At 40.5% G+C, this 19,124-nt stretch overlaps 1 protein-coding gene across 3 annotated transcripts in view; it reads right to left on the reverse strand.

Annotated features, from left to right (window-relative positions):
* Positions 1 to 7,019: 7,019 nt before the first annotated feature.
* LOC136885539 (uncharacterized) overlaps positions 7,020 to 19,124 on the reverse strand; it is a 392,796-nt gene continuing 380,691 nt past the window's right edge. For all 3 annotated transcript variants that reach the window (XM_068230449.1, XM_068230447.1, XM_068230448.1), the window contains 2 exons: positions 16,754 to 16,862; positions 7,020 to 7,295 (listed from right to left, as the gene is read on the reverse strand). In XM_068230449.1, coding sequence (XP_068086550.1) covers positions 7,077 to 7,295; positions 16,754 to 16,862 — 328 coding nt within the window. In that variant the 3' untranslated portion in view covers positions 7,020 to 7,076. The remainder of the gene's footprint in view (positions 7,296 to 16,753; positions 16,863 to 19,124) is intronic.

Below are 19,124 nucleotides of genomic sequence, written 5' to 3' on the forward strand. Positions count from 1 at the left end.
AATGATGAAATGAAAGCAGCTTGTAAACGTAAAAAGAAGGGTTATCAGAAATGGCTCCAAACAAGGTCTGATGCAGACAGGGAATTGTATATAGATGAAAGAAAGATAGGAAACAAATTGTTGTTGAATCCAAAAACAAGTCGTGGGAAGATTTTGGTAATAACCCGGAAAGGCTAGGTCAAGCAGCAGGGAAACCTTTCTGGACAGTAATAAAGAATCTTAGGAAGGGAGGGAAAAAGGAAATGAACAGTATTTTGAGTAATTCAAGTGAACTCATAATAGATCCCAGGGAATCATTGGAGAGGTGGAGGGAATATTTTGAAAATATTCTCAAGGTAAAAGAAAGAATTCCTAGTGGTGTTGCGAAAAACAGAGCTCATGGGGAGGAGGAAAATCTCGGTGAAATTACGCTTTAGGAAGTGGAAAGGGTGGTAAATAAACTCCATTGTCATCAAGCAGCAGGAATAGATAAAATTAGACCTGAAATAGTGAAGTATAGTGAAAAGGCAGGGAAGAAATGGTTTCATAGAGTAGTAAGATTAGCATGGAGTGTTGGTAAAGTACCTTCAGATTGGACAAAAGCAGTAATTGCTCCTATCTATAAGCAAGGGAACAGGAAGGATTGCAACAACTATCGAGGTATCTCATTGATTAGTGTACCAGGCAAAGTATTCACTGGCATCTTGGAAGGGAGAGTGCGATCAGTCGTTGAGAGGAAGTTGGATGAAAACCAGTGTGGTTTCAGACCACAGAGAGGCTGTCAGGATGAGATTTTCAGTATGCGCCAGGTTATTGAAAAATACTACGAGAGGAATAGGCAGTTGTGTTTACATTTCGTAGGTCTAGAGAAAGCATATGACAGGGTACTGAGGGAAAAATGTTCGCCATACTGCGGGAATGTAGGATTAAGGGTAGATTATTAAAATCAATCAAAGGTATTTATTCTGACAATTGGGTTACAGTGAGAATTGACGGTAGAATGAGTTCTTGGTTCAGGGTACTTACAGGGGTTTGACAAGGATCTAATTTTTAATCTTTGCTGTTCGTAGTTTACATGGACCATCTACTGAAAGGTATAAAGTGGCAAGGAGGGATTCAGTTAGGTGGAAATGTAGTAAGCAGTTTGGCCTATGCTGACGACCTGGTCTTAATGGCAGATTGTGCCGAAAGCCGGCAGTCTAATATCTTGGAACTTGAAAATAGGTGCAATGAGTATGGTATGAAAATTAGCCTCTCGAAGACTAAATTGATGTCAGTAGGTAACAAATTCAACAGAATTGAATGTCAGATTGGTGATACAAAGCTAGAAGAGGTCGATAATTTCAAGTATTTAGGTTGTGTGTTCTCCCAGGTTGGTAATATAGTAAGTGAGATTGAATCAAGGTGTCGTAAAGCTAATGCAGTGAGCTCGCAGTTGCGATCAACAGTATTCTGTAAGAAGGAAGCCAGCTCCCGGACGAAACTATTTTTACACCGGTCTGTTTCAGACCAACGTTGCTTTACGGGAGCGAAAGCTGGGTGGACTCAAGATATCTTATTCATAAGTTAGAAGTAACAGACATGAAAGTAGCGAGAATGATTGTTGGTACAATCAGGTGGGAACAATTGCAGGAGGGTACTCGGAATGAGGAGATAAGGGCTAATTTAGGATTGAACTTGATGGATGAAGCTGTACGCATAAACAGGCTTCGGTGGTGGGGTCATGTCAGGCGAATGGAGGAGGATAGGTTGCCTAGGAGCATAATGGACTCTGTTATGGAGGGCAAGAGAAGTAGAGGTAGAACAAGACGATGATGGTTAGACTCAGTTTCTGTCGATGTAAAGATAAGAGGTATAGAACTAAATGTGGCTACAGCACTAGTTGCAAATAGAGGATTGTGGCGAGGTTTAGTAAATTCACAGAGGTTTGCTGACTGAACGCCGAAAGGCATAACGGTCTATAATGACGTATGTATGTATCAGACTGTCGTATTACGTTGTGACTATTTTTCAACCACGAAGATCTATAACTGCATGCTCTCTCACTCTGTAAATACAGGCCGCATGGTCTTCCGACGCCGTACGCCGTTAGCATATTATAATAAAAAATATATTGTAAAACAAGAAACTTTGTCCCAGTTTGTCTTCTACAATTCCATACCCCGCCACCTTGTGAGTCGGGCGGCAGAATAACACTCACGGTATCCCCTGCCTGTCGTAAGAGGCGACTAAAAGTGGCCCCAGGCGCCCTTACCTTGGGAGCGTGTGTTGGAGACCACGGAGCCCATAGCTGAGTCTTGGCATTTCTTCCACTTACTTCTGCCAGACTCCTCACTTCCATCTATCATATCCGACCTCCCTTGGTCAACTCTTGTTCTTTTCCAACCCCGACGCTATTAGGTATGTGGGGCCTAGGGAGTCCTTCCTTTTCACGCCCTTCGTGGCCATTGTCTTCCTTTGGCCGATACCTTCATTTTTCGAAGTGTCGGAACCCTTCGATTTTTCTCTCTGATAAGTGTTACATAGAGGATGGTTGACTAGGTGTACTTCCTCTTAAAACAGTAATCACCACCACTACCATCTCCTTCTCCTGGCGTAAGAGAGGGCTAAGAGGCCCGCCGTTCCCTTCAGGGAAGGAATACTAACTTGTGCAGTAGTAACGTTAAGAAACCGAAGTTGTAATGGATTCTCAAATTAAATCAATAATCTCCTTAAGTCTTTAGGCTTTTTGAATCGTGAAATTACCAGCGTTTCGGCCCAGTGTAGCAGTGGGCTCATCAGTTGGATTGCTAAACCTTTCCAATGCGCTGGCGGCTAGTGCTGTTGGACATTAACCATTAAAGTAAGTGCTATCTGATTTTGATGAAAAGGGGGGAGTACTTCCACCAAATACAGTAGAGACAATACGCGACACTGAGCGAGATATCGAGGGACAGCTATTGGAGCTCACTCTAGCGGACAGACTAGAACGGTACTGATTCTGTCATAAGAGCACGTGTATTTGTGTGTGAAGTTTTTGGTGTTAGGCGTTTTCAGTGAGTTGACATAATTAAATAGTAGTGTGTGTCATTCCTTGATATCTCCTCTCAACATGAGGGGAAAGGTATGTGCTGTGTTTGGCTGCAGTAATTACGAAGTAGAGAAAAATGCGCGGTCGTTCTTCAGGTTCCCTCGTGACAAGAACATGTAAGTAATATTGTGTTTGCATATATATTCTTCCAGTGACAGAGATATATATAGTACTTCATAATCTTCTGACCTGCTCGACCCAAGTTTTAACGGGCTTAAAATATAATATGCATATTTTATTGTATAGTGCAGCAGTTAACCTTCAATACCGATGTGTTGTTGTAGGTGTGATCTGTGGGTTTTGAAATGTCACAGAAGCGATTTGGATAAAGTGTACAAGAAAGAAGGGACGTTACGCTTGTATAAGAATTATAAGATCTGTTCAGATCATTTCCAGGCCAGCGACTTTAGAAATCCTCGACTATACAGCCAAGGGCATGTTACATTTTTACTCTAATTGAACGTAAATATTCCTCAAAGCATCACTATCCACAACATTTTCAAACTTTTCTTTCTTTTATCCCTCTTCTCAGATTAAAGCCGGGATTTTATAGATTTTCTTTCTGTTAGTAGGCTTCATGTTAAGAGGAAAATTGTCCAGCTATTAAATGTTAATTCATTGCATCATATGTGTAAGGAATGTGCCGATATTTTTATTGACAAATGTCTTAATGTGATGATACAATGTTTTTAAATGAGAAAAAAAGACAAATCCAACCGTAAGATTTCAGGCAGGTATGCTAAAGCTAAAAAGTAATTCATAAATGAAAGATCAAGCCATTTCACAGCAGTCCATTTCACACCATGTTTATATGTCTAATTTCAGTCTTTGAATAATAACCTTTTAAATAATTCTTCATTCATGTATCGAGAATTGCTTTAGCAACTTCGAAGTTAATATCTCAATACCACTTTCTTTCTAGACGTAATTTATTTATCCATTTCCGTATATACATTTCCATTGATATTTGAATTTAGCGCGATTTGTTCAGGTCAAGTCACTAGGAGCGCCACCGTCGAATTGTCTCCCATTTTAGCAAGGCGAAATCCGTAAGTGTCGTGTATTGTCTCTACTGTATTTGCTTCCACACATCACTGTACGGCGTTTAGACATCCAGTTCACCAGCTCCTGTTTCAATCAACCCAGCCGGTCACATTTCGTCATTGTTGGGGGATCACAGGACGACGAATTCACAGCCGCTATCACAGGTCTCAACATTCGTAATGTACCATCCGTGGCTTAGCATTCACAACGCAGACTGATCAGGAGTAATTTAACCAATGAAAAAGTAAAGAAAACCCGGAGTGCTGCAGGTGTTGCGGAAACTCAAAATGCAGGAATAGTAAATTAGCAATGTTCTTCCCCTCAAGTAATGGCCTGTGGGCAAAATGTTTTACTGTATGCAACATTATTCCTTATTGCAGCGGGAAAAAAAGCAACAGTCAATTGTAAGTGGCCTTCGTCTTCTGCCTTTTCGAAAAAAATGACTGACTGACGTGGCAGAGACGTTATGTCACGACATCAAATATAATTCGTAGGTTTCATGGGCTATTCTTCCAAGTTTGTGCAAAAATCCCGGAAATCGAGATAGAGAAGTGCTTCAATTCACCGGCCTGCGAAGATTTTCCGCCAAAAGTAATTGTGTGTGATATACGTTACATTTAGTGTCCTAATGTACCAGTTACTTTGTATCGCAAGTCCGTCTCATGTTTGTGATAATGGAGCTTCCTTGTTGTAAATGAGGTTTGGATTAGTTGTATGGAATGCAGCTATGCGCATGTGCTCTGTTCTGGAGGGGAGTAGGTAATCATACAGGAACACCGGAAGAACAGTTGCAGTTCGCGCATGCGCATTGTCAGTCAAGGTCAAAACGCTAAGATGGCGTTTCTCCGCAGTCTGAGAGGAGAATCTGAGAACGTGTGTCACGCCATTGTCTACAAGTTACAACGTCCACTTGAAGTCGATTGAGTGAATAAGTGAGTTCGTTTGTGGCAAGTGAACAATCCCAACTCTTTCTGTTATATATGAGGCCACTATACAATTAAAGGCGAGAAGCGAAATATTACGCCATTTATAAAAAGCCTGTACTTGGCGTATTTTAACATGAAGTTAGGTGATCAGGACAAGAGTTTCGCACCCCATATTGTTGTAAAACGTGTGTAGAAAACCTGCGGCAATTTTAAAATGGGTTGTTGCCCTCAATACCATTCGAAACCCCAATGGCTTGGTGGGAACAAATAAATCATTTTGACGAATGTTATTTATTTGTATGTAAAGTGTCCGGGTTCGATACGAAAAACAGAAAGCACATTGTGTATCTCTGCCTTCCATCTGCAATAACCCCCGTACCACATGGACCCGATATTCCTGTCCCAGAACCACCAATACAGTTAGCAGGGAGTGTGTCTTAGTCATCTTCAAGTGCGGAGGATGGTGATGATGATACCTTTGTACCGGATGTTGCGGATAAAACTCAACGTCTTTGTAATCAGTGACACAAATGATGTAGTGTGTGACCTAGACCTCACTAAACAAAAGAGTGAACTTTTAGCATCAAGATTAAAAGAGAGAATTTGTTTACTTCCTGGGACAAATTCATATTGTTACAGAAATCGGGAGGAAGAATTCCGGCCGTTTTTCTTCACGAAGACGAACTTGTGTTTTGTTGTGATATCCCTGGCTTTATTCGTCGTCTTGGAACTGTTTACCTGGCGTCTATTTATTGATACCAGTAAAAGAAGTCTCAATGGTGTTCTTCTGCACAATGGAAATAAATTTGTTTCAGTGCCAGTCGCCCATTCAACATTTCTTCGTGAAAACTATCACAGTTTATCTATAGCGCTGCAGAAACTGAACTACAATGAACACAGATGGTTACTGTGCGGTGATTTAAAAGTGTGCGGTATCACGTTAGGGCAGCAAGGAGGTTATACAATTTTCCCCTGTTTTTTGTGTGAGCGGGACTCTCGGGACAGGGATCGTCACTGGTTAGTGTCTGAGTGGCCCAAGAGGAAACAGTTCGCGTCTGGAGAAAAACATTGTAAATAGTCCATTAATTGATCCTCACAGTGTGTTATTACCCCATTTACATATTAAATTGCGAATTATGAAGCAGTACGTGCAGAGTTTGGATAGAGGCAGTCCCTGCTATCGGTACATCTGTCAGAAATTTGCAGGAGTGTCAGATGCCAAAACTAAGGAATGTGTTTTTGACGGCCGCCAAATTTGGAAGCTTATGAAGGATCCGACATTCAGTACGACGATGAACGAAACACAGCTTCAGGCAAGGATGTTTGTGGTAATGTTAAAGATGTCAACTACCAACAGATTGTGGTTGTACAACTTCCAGAAATTGAGTTGCCGCATGAGCTTAAAATTACATTTCCTTCACAGCCATCTGTATTATTTTCCTGCAAATCTGGGAGCATTTAGCGAGGAACATGGCCAGCGGTTCCATCAGGATCTAAAAGAAATGGAACAAGGTATCAGGGGCGATGAGACGTCTCCATGATGTCAGATTACTGTTGGTGTCTAGTGTGGGATAACACTACTGAGGAACACAAACGCAGATCAACACAGCGTTCATTCACATCAAAGTGCAGCAAACAATAGTGTTCCTTGGTGAGATTCATACATTCTAGCAATGAACATGTTACTTTTTTGTGTGTTCGTTGCAATTTGATCGTGTCCCATTAAAACTACATATTTTCTCTGTTTTCTATCGAAATTACAATAATATGTCAAATTTGGATTTCAAATAGCAAACGAACTGTGCGTGGTAGGCGAATACGGTTTACATATTTGAAGTCAGCACATCTAAATTACAGCAAATCACCTCTTCAATCTTTCACCGGAGAGAAAATGTGTGGTTTTCTTTACCAGGCCGGTGAATTATCTAACCACGAACAATCCGTACGCAAATGGGGGGCGATAAACACATTGTATATAGGTTTGGTAATAATAAATGTACTCAGATGAACGATTGGTAGTTTATTAGAGTTGGTATTACAAGTCATGGAGCTGTGGCTCATACAGCTGCAGCTGTGGTCTTTCCGTTAATGAGGCCCAGGATGTCTCCGAGAGTTACTCCGTCCAGCAACTTGTTGGCCACACTGATGATCAGGTCAGAGATGACGCCCGCTACCTCCGGCTTGTACTTCTCTGCCGCTGTAAGGATGAATTCGTCAATTACCTGGTTGAGGACATCGCTCAATTCCCCTCCACCCATCAGGCCAGCGATGTCAGTCTGGAACACAGTCACAGTAAGAAGTTTTAGTCGCAGGAAAGTCTCAAAATGTGTGACGGGATGTTTCCTAGCAACCGTACCGGCTATGATGTGAAGTATTGATGGGTGGCCATGACTGAAAGACATATAACCATAGGGGGCGTAAGGCCTATATTACACTATCACATTTCTGTGTCACAGATAAAGTCTTTGATCACATAAATGTGTAAAAATGGATCCACAACAGTTCTATGCATGTGCTACAACTGTAAGTGCAGTACTAAAGAAGAAACGTATTTGGGTTAGAGACTGTGTAGGGAGAAGAGATACAAAGGGAATACATCAAACACTACTGAGAGATCTTAAATGTGAAGATGTGAAATCCTGCACTAAGTACTTAAGAGTTAATGATGAAACAATTCAATTTGTTGTTTCGAAAGTGTCACCTTATATAGAAAAACAAACTACTCACTTGACTTATAAGTGTGTTAGATAGTGTTATGGTAACACTAAGATATTTGGCTCCTGGAGAAAGCTTTTCAAGCTTACAGTTTAGTACCAGAATTCCACACTGTACTATTTCAAAAATAGTTCCAGAAACCTGTGAAGCTATCTACAGATCAATGACAGATGAATACTTGAAAGTATAATAATAATAATAATTTCGTGTGGCTATTACTAGCCGAGTGCAGCCCTTGTAAGGCAGACCCTCCGACGAGGGTGGGAAGCATCTGCCATTTGTAGGTAACTGCGTGTTATTGTGGTGGAGGATAGTGTTATGTGTGGTGTGTGAGTTGCAGGGATGTTGGGGACAGCACAAACACCCAGCCCCCGGGCCATTGGAATTAACCAATTAAGGTTAAAATCCCCGACCCGGCCGGGAATCGAACCCGGGACCCTCTGAACCGAAGGCCAGTACGCTGACCATTCAGCCAACGAGTCGGACTACTTGAAAGTAATTTAGCATGTTGTAAAATTTAAAAAACAGGTAGTATTAAATAGAAGCAAAATGCTCTAATAATATAACAATATAATTTAATTATTGTGCTACAAGAAAGATGAATACTTTACAGAATATCTGTTAAATAATTCACACCATCTTGTGCCAGCTGTTCATTACCTATTGAATCACCAGACTGATGGCTCAGAATTGCATTTTCATTGAGGGAGAGGGACAGAGGGCTTAAAGAATTAGCATAAGGGCTTGACTCAGAAGTGTGTGATACATCTGGACAAGCTGAGTCAATCCTATTCAATGTATCCACAACAACATGTTGAAGTTTTTTCTTCGTTTGATCAAAAATATCATCTTTATGTCTCTTAATTCAGAAACAATGAATTTCCCGAAGTTATCTAAAGAACCATTTTTTTTCGTTTGGGCATTCCTTTACAGTGTTACACATTTTGAACATAGTTTTAGAAGCCTCCGACAATAAAGAATCACACAATGATTTGTTCTTATTTTTGGTGGTGGTTCTAATATGTAAGAATGATCACTAGGTACAGTTTCAGCTCTTGAAGTTGAAGACCTGGGATCTTTATTTTCATGTGGAGGCTCCTCCTACAAAAAAGTAAATAAAGAATAAAATAATATTTTCCTGTTTTTAAGTACCGTACCTTGAGCTGAAAGTGAATGGAAAAATATAGTAAATGATTTTGAGGAGAAGTGGAATATATTTAACACCATTTGAGCAATGGATGGGAAACATATCCGTATTATCTACCCACATAATAGGGGTTCCCATCACTTCAATTATACATCGTACAATAGGATATTGTTATTTGCCCTTGCTGATACAAACTATGAATTTACATTTGTAGACATTGGAACAAATGGTCTAATAGGTGACAGTGGAGTATTTGCCAAAAGTCCTCTTCAGCGCTGCCTGATTGATAGGGACATTTTGAAAATACCAGGTGACAAGCAGTTGCACAACTCTATATTTCAGTACCATATGTAGTACTTGCTTTCCCGCTCAGGCACTTATCCTTTAGCAAATATAGCATAAGAGGAAAAGTATTAAATAATAGATTGTCTCGTGGAAGAACAATGACTGAGAGTACATTTGGTCGGTTTCTATCTCCTGCCAAAGTCACAACAGCAACCGTAGCAGCATGGACATTACACAATCGTCCAACAGAAAACAGAGGGAGCTCTCTTCAGTTCAAGATGATGGCTACCAGCATTTAGAAATGCAAACCCATGAAGAAAATTAACAAATACAAGCCATAGAAAGGCAAATAAATTCACGATACGGTGGTCGTGGCCGAGAGATTCCACAGGCTTTCAAAGCATTCTACAATGGCGTAGGGAGAGCTTCATGGGAAAATAAATATATTTAAGTGCATTGTAGGCCTACTTACTTATTCTTCAAAATCGCTGTTTTCTGTCTCCGGTTCCGAACGGTCGATATTTGAAAGAGATTTGTCAGAAGCAGTTGAACCATACCAAAGTGACAGTAATAGATACCAATAGTAGGCTGCGGGTGTATAAATGTCATTGCTACCTTGTTCACTTCTTTTGCTATTAAGTATCTATAAAACAATATAGACATGCAGTAAGCCTAAGTCTTTTTTTAATTTTTCAAACGCATAAACAGGATATTTATTATAAATAGTGTTTCTTCACAAAACATATAATAATAAAATATTGCATTTGTACTATTTTAATTTTTATTGTGTGTGTCGTCATTATGCATTGGATTCGTATTATGGCAAATTCATGTTTACCTGTTTTTAACATTCTATATGTGCTTATCGCCTAACCCTTAAAACAACGAATATGGCAATGAATGTTAATTATTATTATCACATAGTATATCATCAGCAAGAACAGCAATTAATAAATGGTTATAATAATTACTTACTTTAATTTTCTCTCCTAGATATTAGCTTCTCAGTCCATTTAAATTTCTTCCTTGAGCCAATCGTTGTACATCCGTCTTGTATGATATTTATGGCTTCTGCAATATTTTTGTAAATTTCCAGCCTTGTGTTCCTGTTTTTATAATCTTTATACTTCGGATTGTACAACATTTCATGTGACTTATAATGTGAAATAAGTAGTTTTGTGGTTATTACAGACCATGTGTAGGCCTACTTCATTACCCGCCATTTTCTTTCTTCCTTGTCACAGATTTGATCAAAGGTATGATGGTGGGTATAACTTTTTTCGCACAACTATGTCACAGCTAGATGTGATCAAAGATGCTGTATTACACTGTAAAATATTTTATCACATAAACATTATCAAACTTCTGTGACACAGAAATGTGATAGTGTAATATAGGCATTAGAGTACAGATGGTCCATGTGATCTAGCAGGCTGTGATGTGAAGTACTGGTGCATTGCCGTGACTGAGAGACTTACAGAAGACTTTTATAAAATAGAAGTTATTTCATCATATTCTACAAAACTGATGATTTTCTCAAAATAAACTGTCAATATATTAGGTCACTTCACTGCATGTTGAAGAGATGTGGATCCGAACCACCACATCCCGATTTCGCGTCGATTGCTGTATCCAAATGAGGGATGGTGACCTAAGTCATGTTTGCTCTGTTGGAAAAGATCCAAGCTACATGTCTGGCACTACTGTAGAGTGCGTGCAAGTCACCCAGAGATCATCAACTTTCACAATGAAGCAGAACACCAACTTCAATGCAATCTTTGGAAGAATGCACAAATGTGATTATTTGATCTTTTACCTTCGGATGTTTTTTCTTTGGCAACCATAGAGAGGTGTTGTTTGAACTTCGGCAAATAGTTTGAAGTTTTTTTACTGGTATATTTTTAATAACTTTGGGCGTCCAGTCGCTTCCTAGTACTTACACAGTGCGGTACGCTTAGTTGTGTGCTTTGTGTTTTCAGTGCTTGGTTGTCAGGATTCTTTTTTGTTGTTTTAGTGCTACTGAGTTGTGTTATGATGGCTGCCTCCAGTGGAGGTGACAGCCTTTTGTTAGGAGATAAGTTAGTTGTCGCGCAGGTGGAAGAACTTCGGATGCAAGACGAATATTCTGGAAAACCGGCAGCTCAATCAAATTTGACAGACTCACAGTTATCACAAAGTTCTAATTCTAATGGTGACAATGTACCGCCGCCTGTGGAACGTGAACAGTATTCTCATTCACACCGTGGACCTTATATTGAATATGTTGAATCTTTGGAAAACAAAAATATTTCCGTCCATTGTATCTCCCGTAAAGGTCGTAATAGTCTACAAATCATTTTTAATAATGCGGAGCAAGCCAACACTTTTCTGTGCCACCCTCTGCTCACATCTCTACATCTTAAAACATATATCCCGTCATCTAATATTTTTCGTGTGGGGAGTATTCGAGATGTGGATAAGAATCTCTCTGAGGACGACATTCGACTTTATCTTACTTCAACCATGCCGGTTAAAGCAGTACAACGTCTCAACCGTCGCATTGTTTCCAATGACGGTGTTGGATATGTCCCCACTGGGTCAATTAAAATTACTTTTCGAGCCCAAAAGTTGCCTGCATAAGTGTCTTTATTCCAAGTCTACTTGCATGTTGAGCCTTTCATTTTTTCCGCTGTTCTATGCAGAAAATGCCTCCGATATGGCCATACACAGGCCCAATGTCGTGCGCAGGTAGCACGCTGCGGGAAGTGTTCAATCGGGCACGCCACCGATCAATGTACATCTCAGAATGCAAAATGTGTGTATTGCAAAGGCCCACATCGAACGGGAGCAATAACTTGTCCGGAACATAAATATCAACAAGAGATAAAGAAGGTCATGAGCACGGAACATATCTCATTTCAAGATGCTAAGAACAAGACTTCCCTCATTATCACCCGTCTCAACATCCCCAGGATCGCCCCCCCCCCCCCCTCCGGTACCAGAACAAGTCTCTTCTTCCCCTGTTCAAGAGTTTTCTAGAAAACGTAAATTTACACAAGTAATACAGAAATCTGTACCCCCACCTTTGACTCCGGGTTATGATAGAACTGGTTATCTTGCCTTGGTACGCCCTGACCCTGTATCTATAGGCCGAGTTCCATTTTCTTCTCCTCCGCCTGCTACAACATCATCTTCTCTTCCCACAGCATCACCTCCCTCTACTTCGGGTCCTAGTTACCCGCCCCGATCCCACGACTCGCAACTGTTAATTCAAAGAAACCAAGTGCGTCAAGAAATCCAACAAATCTTATTCTTGCTTCTCCAGAATGTGGGAGGAGAGTCTCCCATTTCACCGGTAATCTATCAACTACGAGATCGCATCGCTCATATCCTTACCCTATATGATACGCGTTTTGCAGTGGAACGCTAGAAGTCTTTTTCACAAAAAACAGGAAACACGTGCTGACATCATTATAATACAAGAAACGTGGTTTTATGCAGACACCCTTTTTCAAAGTCCTGAGTTTCATGTCGAACGCCTTGATACCAATGGAAATCAAGGCCTTGCCATTTTTATTCATAAGACTATGATTGTGCGTAATTTTTATTTCATCAATGTGTGTTGTCCTCCTGGTGTTTATATCTCTACCTCTCACTGGTCCCACTTCCTTACCTAATTTGATTCCATTGACAATGTTTTTCTCTATGGTGATTTTAATTGCCACCATACTGACTGGGGTAGTTCTAAAGATACATCTAAAGGGAATTTTTTTTACGGCATCACCATCCCATCACTTTATCCTTTTACATGATGGGTCCCCAACTAGGCTCTCCCCTCCTGAAGCACCCCCTAGTGCTGTTGATCTTTCGCTCTGCCATGACCACATGACTCCGTGTGGCGTACACTTCGTGACACTCATCTGAGTGATCATTTCCCTATTCTTATTTCTTATGGTGTTTGTAAACCACCCTTTTCCTCATCTCCACCCTCCCAGCTCAGTAATATTCGGTCTTTCCGGAATTTTGACAAACAATCGTATTGTAATTTCCTTCACGCCCACCACCCTAGACTGTCCCACCCTTCTTCGCATTCTCTCCACATATGTTGAGACTTTTCATCCATGCAAATTCATCCCCTCCCTCTGTCCCCGTCCTTATCAGAAAATACAATGGTGGGACGACGAATGTCACAAGTTAATACTGCGGCGAACAGCTTTATTTAAATTGTATCGTAAGAATATGACACTAGCTAATTATTTAACAATGAAACGCCGTAATGCATGTATCAAACGCATATTTAATGCAAAGAGACGCGAGTCTTGGAAAGCCTTCATCTCCTCTCTTAATCACCGCGTATCTGCAACATCCCTTTGGAACGCCATTCGCGCGCTCACCCGTGTTACTTCTGTGCACCCTGCGCATTCGATAATTCTGCCTAATGTCCTTCTTTCTTTTCTATATACTTTAACACCTGACTTCACAATTCCGCCTTCCTTTTCTTCCTCCCGTCCCATATCTCCCCAATTTTCTGTTTTACTTCAACTCATTCAACTGTCCGGATTACAGTCCGTTTTACAGACAGTTCGTAGTTCGTCTCCTGGTCCTGATAGTATAACTTACACTATGCTCCGACTTTTACCCCTTCCGGTCATCTTTTTTTTTTCATTCTCTTTTTAATAATATCCTTCTCGCCTTACAGGTGCCGACACAGTGGAACAACTTTCATTTAGTCCCAATTCTTAAACCTGGGAAAGATCCCTCTTCTCCTTTAAGTTATCGTGGCATTGTTTTAAGTTCCTGTATTAGGAAACTTTTTTCAAAAAATTCTACTACAGCGTCTTCTCTGGGTTATGGAGAAACATCAAATTCTTCCTAAATATCAGTATGCCTTTTTTAAAGGACGTAGCACACAAGATCCACTCAATATTTTGTTGACTGATCTCTTACTAGCTAGACATCGTAAACATAGCACTATTACCGTTTTCCTTGGTATTCAAGGAACTTATGATTCCGTTCCTTTACACCTATTATGGTCTTGCCTTGATTCGCTTGGCTTTCCCTCTGCTTTTATTTCTCTATTAGAAGGCCTATATACTTCTCGTACTATCATTCTCAAATCCCCCTACCTCCCGTTTCCAGGGAGACACGTTTCGCATAGGGCCCCACAGGGTGATATACTAAGCAGTACCCTCTTTGCGCTTTATATGTGATATTTAGAACGTATAATTACAAAAAAGGCCCGAGTTTTAGCTTACGCCGACGTCTATGTTTTATACGTATCACATGATAGTGTTGATGTGTGTAGGAGAAAAATGGAGTGTGTCCTTCATGAGGTTGCTCTCTGGCTACATGAACATGGCTTCTCACTCTCGTCTTCCAAATGTGCTGCAAAGCTTTTTACCCATACTCGCGCACCTAACCGTTCTCCTCTCCTTCTTGATCGTCTTACCATCCCCTTTGTCAATCAGCACCCCTACCTTGGAGTCATATTGGACCACAAATTATCGTGGACTCCTTATGTGGTCTCTCTTCAACGTAAAACTGATCGTTTTATTTCTATATTACGTACGATCACCCGGCGAAGTTGGGGCGCTGATCCCGTTACAGCTATTCTCCTTTACAGAGCAACTATTCGATCCTTACTAGATTATTGCGCTCTTTTTATCGACACGCTTCTGCTACTACCCTTGCACGTTTAAATACAATACAATACCGCGCACTACGTGTCTGTTTAGGAGCACTTAAAACTACACCAACCAACGCCTTATTAATAGAAGCCGGTGAAGAGCCCTTAAAGATTCGGCGACAGAGCATAGCCGCTAAGTATGTCCTCAAACATTTTACTGTCACCCCGTCTCAGCTTATCCCCAAGCTACAACTTTTATATTCGTATTATTCTTCACAATCTCCCCGTGGAAATCGTGTCCCTTCTTTATATACCGCATTTCGTTCTCTTATCTTGAGAGAATTTGAGCTCCTCCGTTTACCCACATTGCCCTTATACTCTATTCCTCATGACAGTCAGTACTTTTGTTCTCAACTTATTATATCTACTTGTGAATCATTTTCTTGTCTAACACATTCTACTCCTCTTTCCTCTCTTGCAACTAAACGTATTCGACTTTCCCTCTACTTAAGGGAAGTAAGTATTTATACTGACACTGCGTTGGAGCAGCCTTTTATATCCCTCAACCGTATACTCTCTCCGAGTTTTCCCTCCCTTCTGCCTTTTCTGTTTTTACCGGCGAATTGTTTGCTATTCGACAAGCCCTCATTTCTATCAGGTCACATGCGCATGATAAAGTTACGATTTTCACGGATGCACAAAATGTTCGGCATGCCTTATGCTCGCCTCTCTCTTCCCCTAATTGGTATTTATATAGCGTTAAGTATCTCTTATATATCCTTACTCGTTCTGGTGTTTACATAACTCTGGTATGGGTTCCCAGTCACCCTGGTATCATGGGGAATGAGACTGCTGATCAGGCAGCTAAACGAGCATCACAACAATCTCCCCCTCCTTCTCTAGCGATCCCTCCTGATCTCGTGCATGAACTGCGGGCTATATCGTATCAACAATGTCAGTCCGATTGGAATGAAATGTCACGAGAAAAGGGACATTTTTATCATCCATTACAACCTGTTATTTCTCCTAAACCGTGGTTTTATTATGGCACGTACTCTCGGCGCCACATCACATCTATTATTCGTCTACGTTTTAATCATGCTCTTACTCCCCAATATAAAAATCGATTTCATCTTTCTTCCCCATCTTCCTGTGTTTGTGGCTTGCCTGATACCGACAGTAATCACTCCTCTTACAATGTTCTGCTTTTGACGTTCCCCGCCAGCGCTTCCTATCCTCCTTGTTTAACATGGACATCCCCTTCCCCACAAGTATTTCGTGTTTAATATCCTCTCTAACTCCTGCTCTTGTTAACAGCATAAATCAGTTTCTTGATGATGCACATATTGTGTTATAATCCTTTAACAGCCTCTTTGTTCTCACTCTTCCATTGCAAAATTTTTGTCATATTTTTGGTGGGATATAAATCACCTTAACCTGTGTCTTATATGAGGTCATCATGTTATGTGTGAGTCCCATGGTGGTTTTTTTCTATCAACTATACGAGTGATATGTGTGTCAGTGTTATTAATCTGGTTTCGTGACTGGACTATAACAAATGAGTCCAAACACACCATTCAAGAATAAGAATATCTTTTACCTTGTTAATTACTCTCATTTCCTAATTTCGCATAGCCACAGAGTCGACTTAATTCGAAGCACTAATTCATTAGTAAATAACTTTAACGTGGCAATGCAAACAAAATGTATTAATTGAAATAAATAGGGATTTAGTTGTAACTCACCGCATTAACTTGCGATTGATTTGTATTAGATTTGTTTTGTTTTATTTAAGTCAGAATTAACGTAGCAATCATGCAGATAATTAGGAAGCTGCTTGTTATTTTGAAATGTGGTTTATAAATTTTATAATAAATGAAGGTGTCTTTCGCCGTCCGTTTTACAAGCCTAGATGTCTCATTTCTTGGTCGTTGAGAAAGCAATGTGGCCTCAACCTGAAGAGCACAGTATGCGTGACTTACTTTGAATAGTCCGAGGTGGTAGTCCAGATCGATCTGCTTCAGGTAGATGAACGAATGGTTGGATCCTATCAAGATGACTCCAGATGCCCACAGATCACCAAGCTTCACACTGAAACACAACAACAACAGCTCCACGGGAATGTTTGACTTAAAGAGATCATGTATGATATTATAAAATCTATACAGGGTGTTTCCGTAAGAGCGTTCAAAAATTTAACAGGACAAAGAGAATGCTCCACTGAACAATTTGAGGTAGGGAACCTGGGGTCAGAGAAGCCGGCTTAAGGAGATGTGGAAGTAAACTTGTCTACCGCTTTGTCTCGCATTACTGTTTTCCAGATTATTTACAAGTAACATGCGTACAAGTTTACATGTACTGCGCTGTTTTTTACATGTACATTCTTTATTTCCTGCAAGGAAACAAGAAGGATGAGCCTGATTACTGATGCAAGTTTTGTTTACTTTACCTGTCCATGAGGTGATTCTGTTATACAGTCGACTCTCGATAATTTGAAACTCAAGGGACCAGAGAAAAAGTTCAATTTACCGAGAGTTCAAAATAATAGGAGTTCAAGTAACCAAGAGGGAGGGAGGGAAAACAAATAAACAAGAGGTTCACTTATATTTACTCATTCCTTTCACAACATTTGTACAATTATGAAATGTTCATACAGAAATATTCATTTTGAAAAACGTCCGTAATTTTCTTTCAAGTGAACGACTTCCATCTATCATTGTCCAATGAATTTTCGACAGTGGTGAGAGCTGAGAAGAAATCGTCACTTGTGTCCATTCTGAGGGCCTAGGAGCGTAGGGTAGTAAGAGATGTCCTTGCCTCGCTCAATGTGAATTGGCGGTTGTTCTTCTTCGTTTCCTTCCTCTGCCTCATCCAGAGAGGCTAAATCCAACAGTTCAGCATCGATTAGGGCACCGTGGACACCTTGAACGTAATCCTCAAACGTTAACTCTCCACAGTTAGGTAGAAGTCCCCATCCTGAGTCAAAATTCGTAAATTTTGGCGGCTCTGATGATTGTTCCGTGTTTTCGGTTTGCTCAAACCCGCACTTTTTGAAGCAGTTATAAATGGTGATAGGGTTGACATTTTTTCATACCTTATCAATCATGATTATAGCGGTCAAAACTGTTATATTCGATGCTATCCAGCACAAGAGAAACAATTTCTCTGCAGTAGAGAGTTTTTAAATTCTGAATAATGCCTTGGTCTAATGGTTGCAATCTTGATGTCGTGTTGGGTGGAAAAAAAATCAATTTTACGTGGTCTAATGGTGGTGGATTATTATTCACGGTGTAGTGGTCCAAAAACAGCAAGATTTTGTGTTTTTCCTTTTTCATGTCACTGTTAACCGAGGTCAGCCATTCATTAAACTCTGTCGTCATCCATACTCTTTTGTTTGACCGATAAGCTGTGGGCAACGATTTTATTCCTTTGAAGCAGCACGGTTTCCCAGATTTCCCTATAATGAGTGGTTTCAACTTTTGAGATCCACCCATGTTACATGCTAGAAGGGCAGTTATTCTTTCCTTGCTCAGTTTCCCTCCAGGACACTTCTCGTCTTTGAACATCAAGGTGCGATCAGGAAGACATTTATAAAAAAGCCCGGTTTTGTCTGTGTTGAATATGTTCCTTGGGTCATAGTCATTCAAAATTTCATTTAGTTCGTCAATCCGTTCGGAACAAATGGAATTATCCACGCTGGCGCTCTCGCCGCAGATCTTTTTAAATGTGATGGCGTGTCGGTTTTTGAAAATTGAAAGCCACCCCTCACTTGCTGCAAATCCTTTAATCCTGAGAGACTGTGCAAAAGACTTGGCTCTTTCCTTCAACATGAAACCGCCCAGAAGAACGTTTTGTCCCCTACACTGACGAATCCACTTAAGCCAGTGGCTTTACGTCGCACCGACACAGATAGGTCTTATGGCGACGATGGCCCAGGAGTTGGAGGGAAGGGACCGTGGCCTTAATTAAGGTACAGCTCCAGCATTTGGCTCGTGTGAAAATTGTAAACCACGGAAAACCATCTTCAGGGCTGCCGACAGTGGGATTCGAACCCACTATCTCCCGGATGCAAGATGGGGAAATTCACCCTGACGTGACCTTTTTCTACTCGCACTTAAGGCACTTTCGGTGCCGCAATCTTTATTTTTCAAAATCATCGACAATGTCAATGGTAAAATACCAAACTGTTTGGCGACATGTTTTTTTAATTGTCCATCCTCCACAGCTTGAATCACACACTTTTTTCACTTATGGAAAGACACTTGTTCTTTCTTGAATTCATTTTGATACTTAAAAATTACACAAATCAAATGTTAACATACTGTAACACACGTTTAACATTTGAAAGACGAC

Source organism: Anabrus simplex, chromosome 14 (genome assembly GCF_040414725.1).
Source record: "Anabrus simplex isolate iqAnaSimp1 chromosome 14, ASM4041472v1, whole genome shotgun sequence".
Lineage (NCBI taxonomy): Eukaryota > Metazoa > Arthropoda > Insecta > Orthoptera > Tettigoniidae > Anabrus > Anabrus simplex.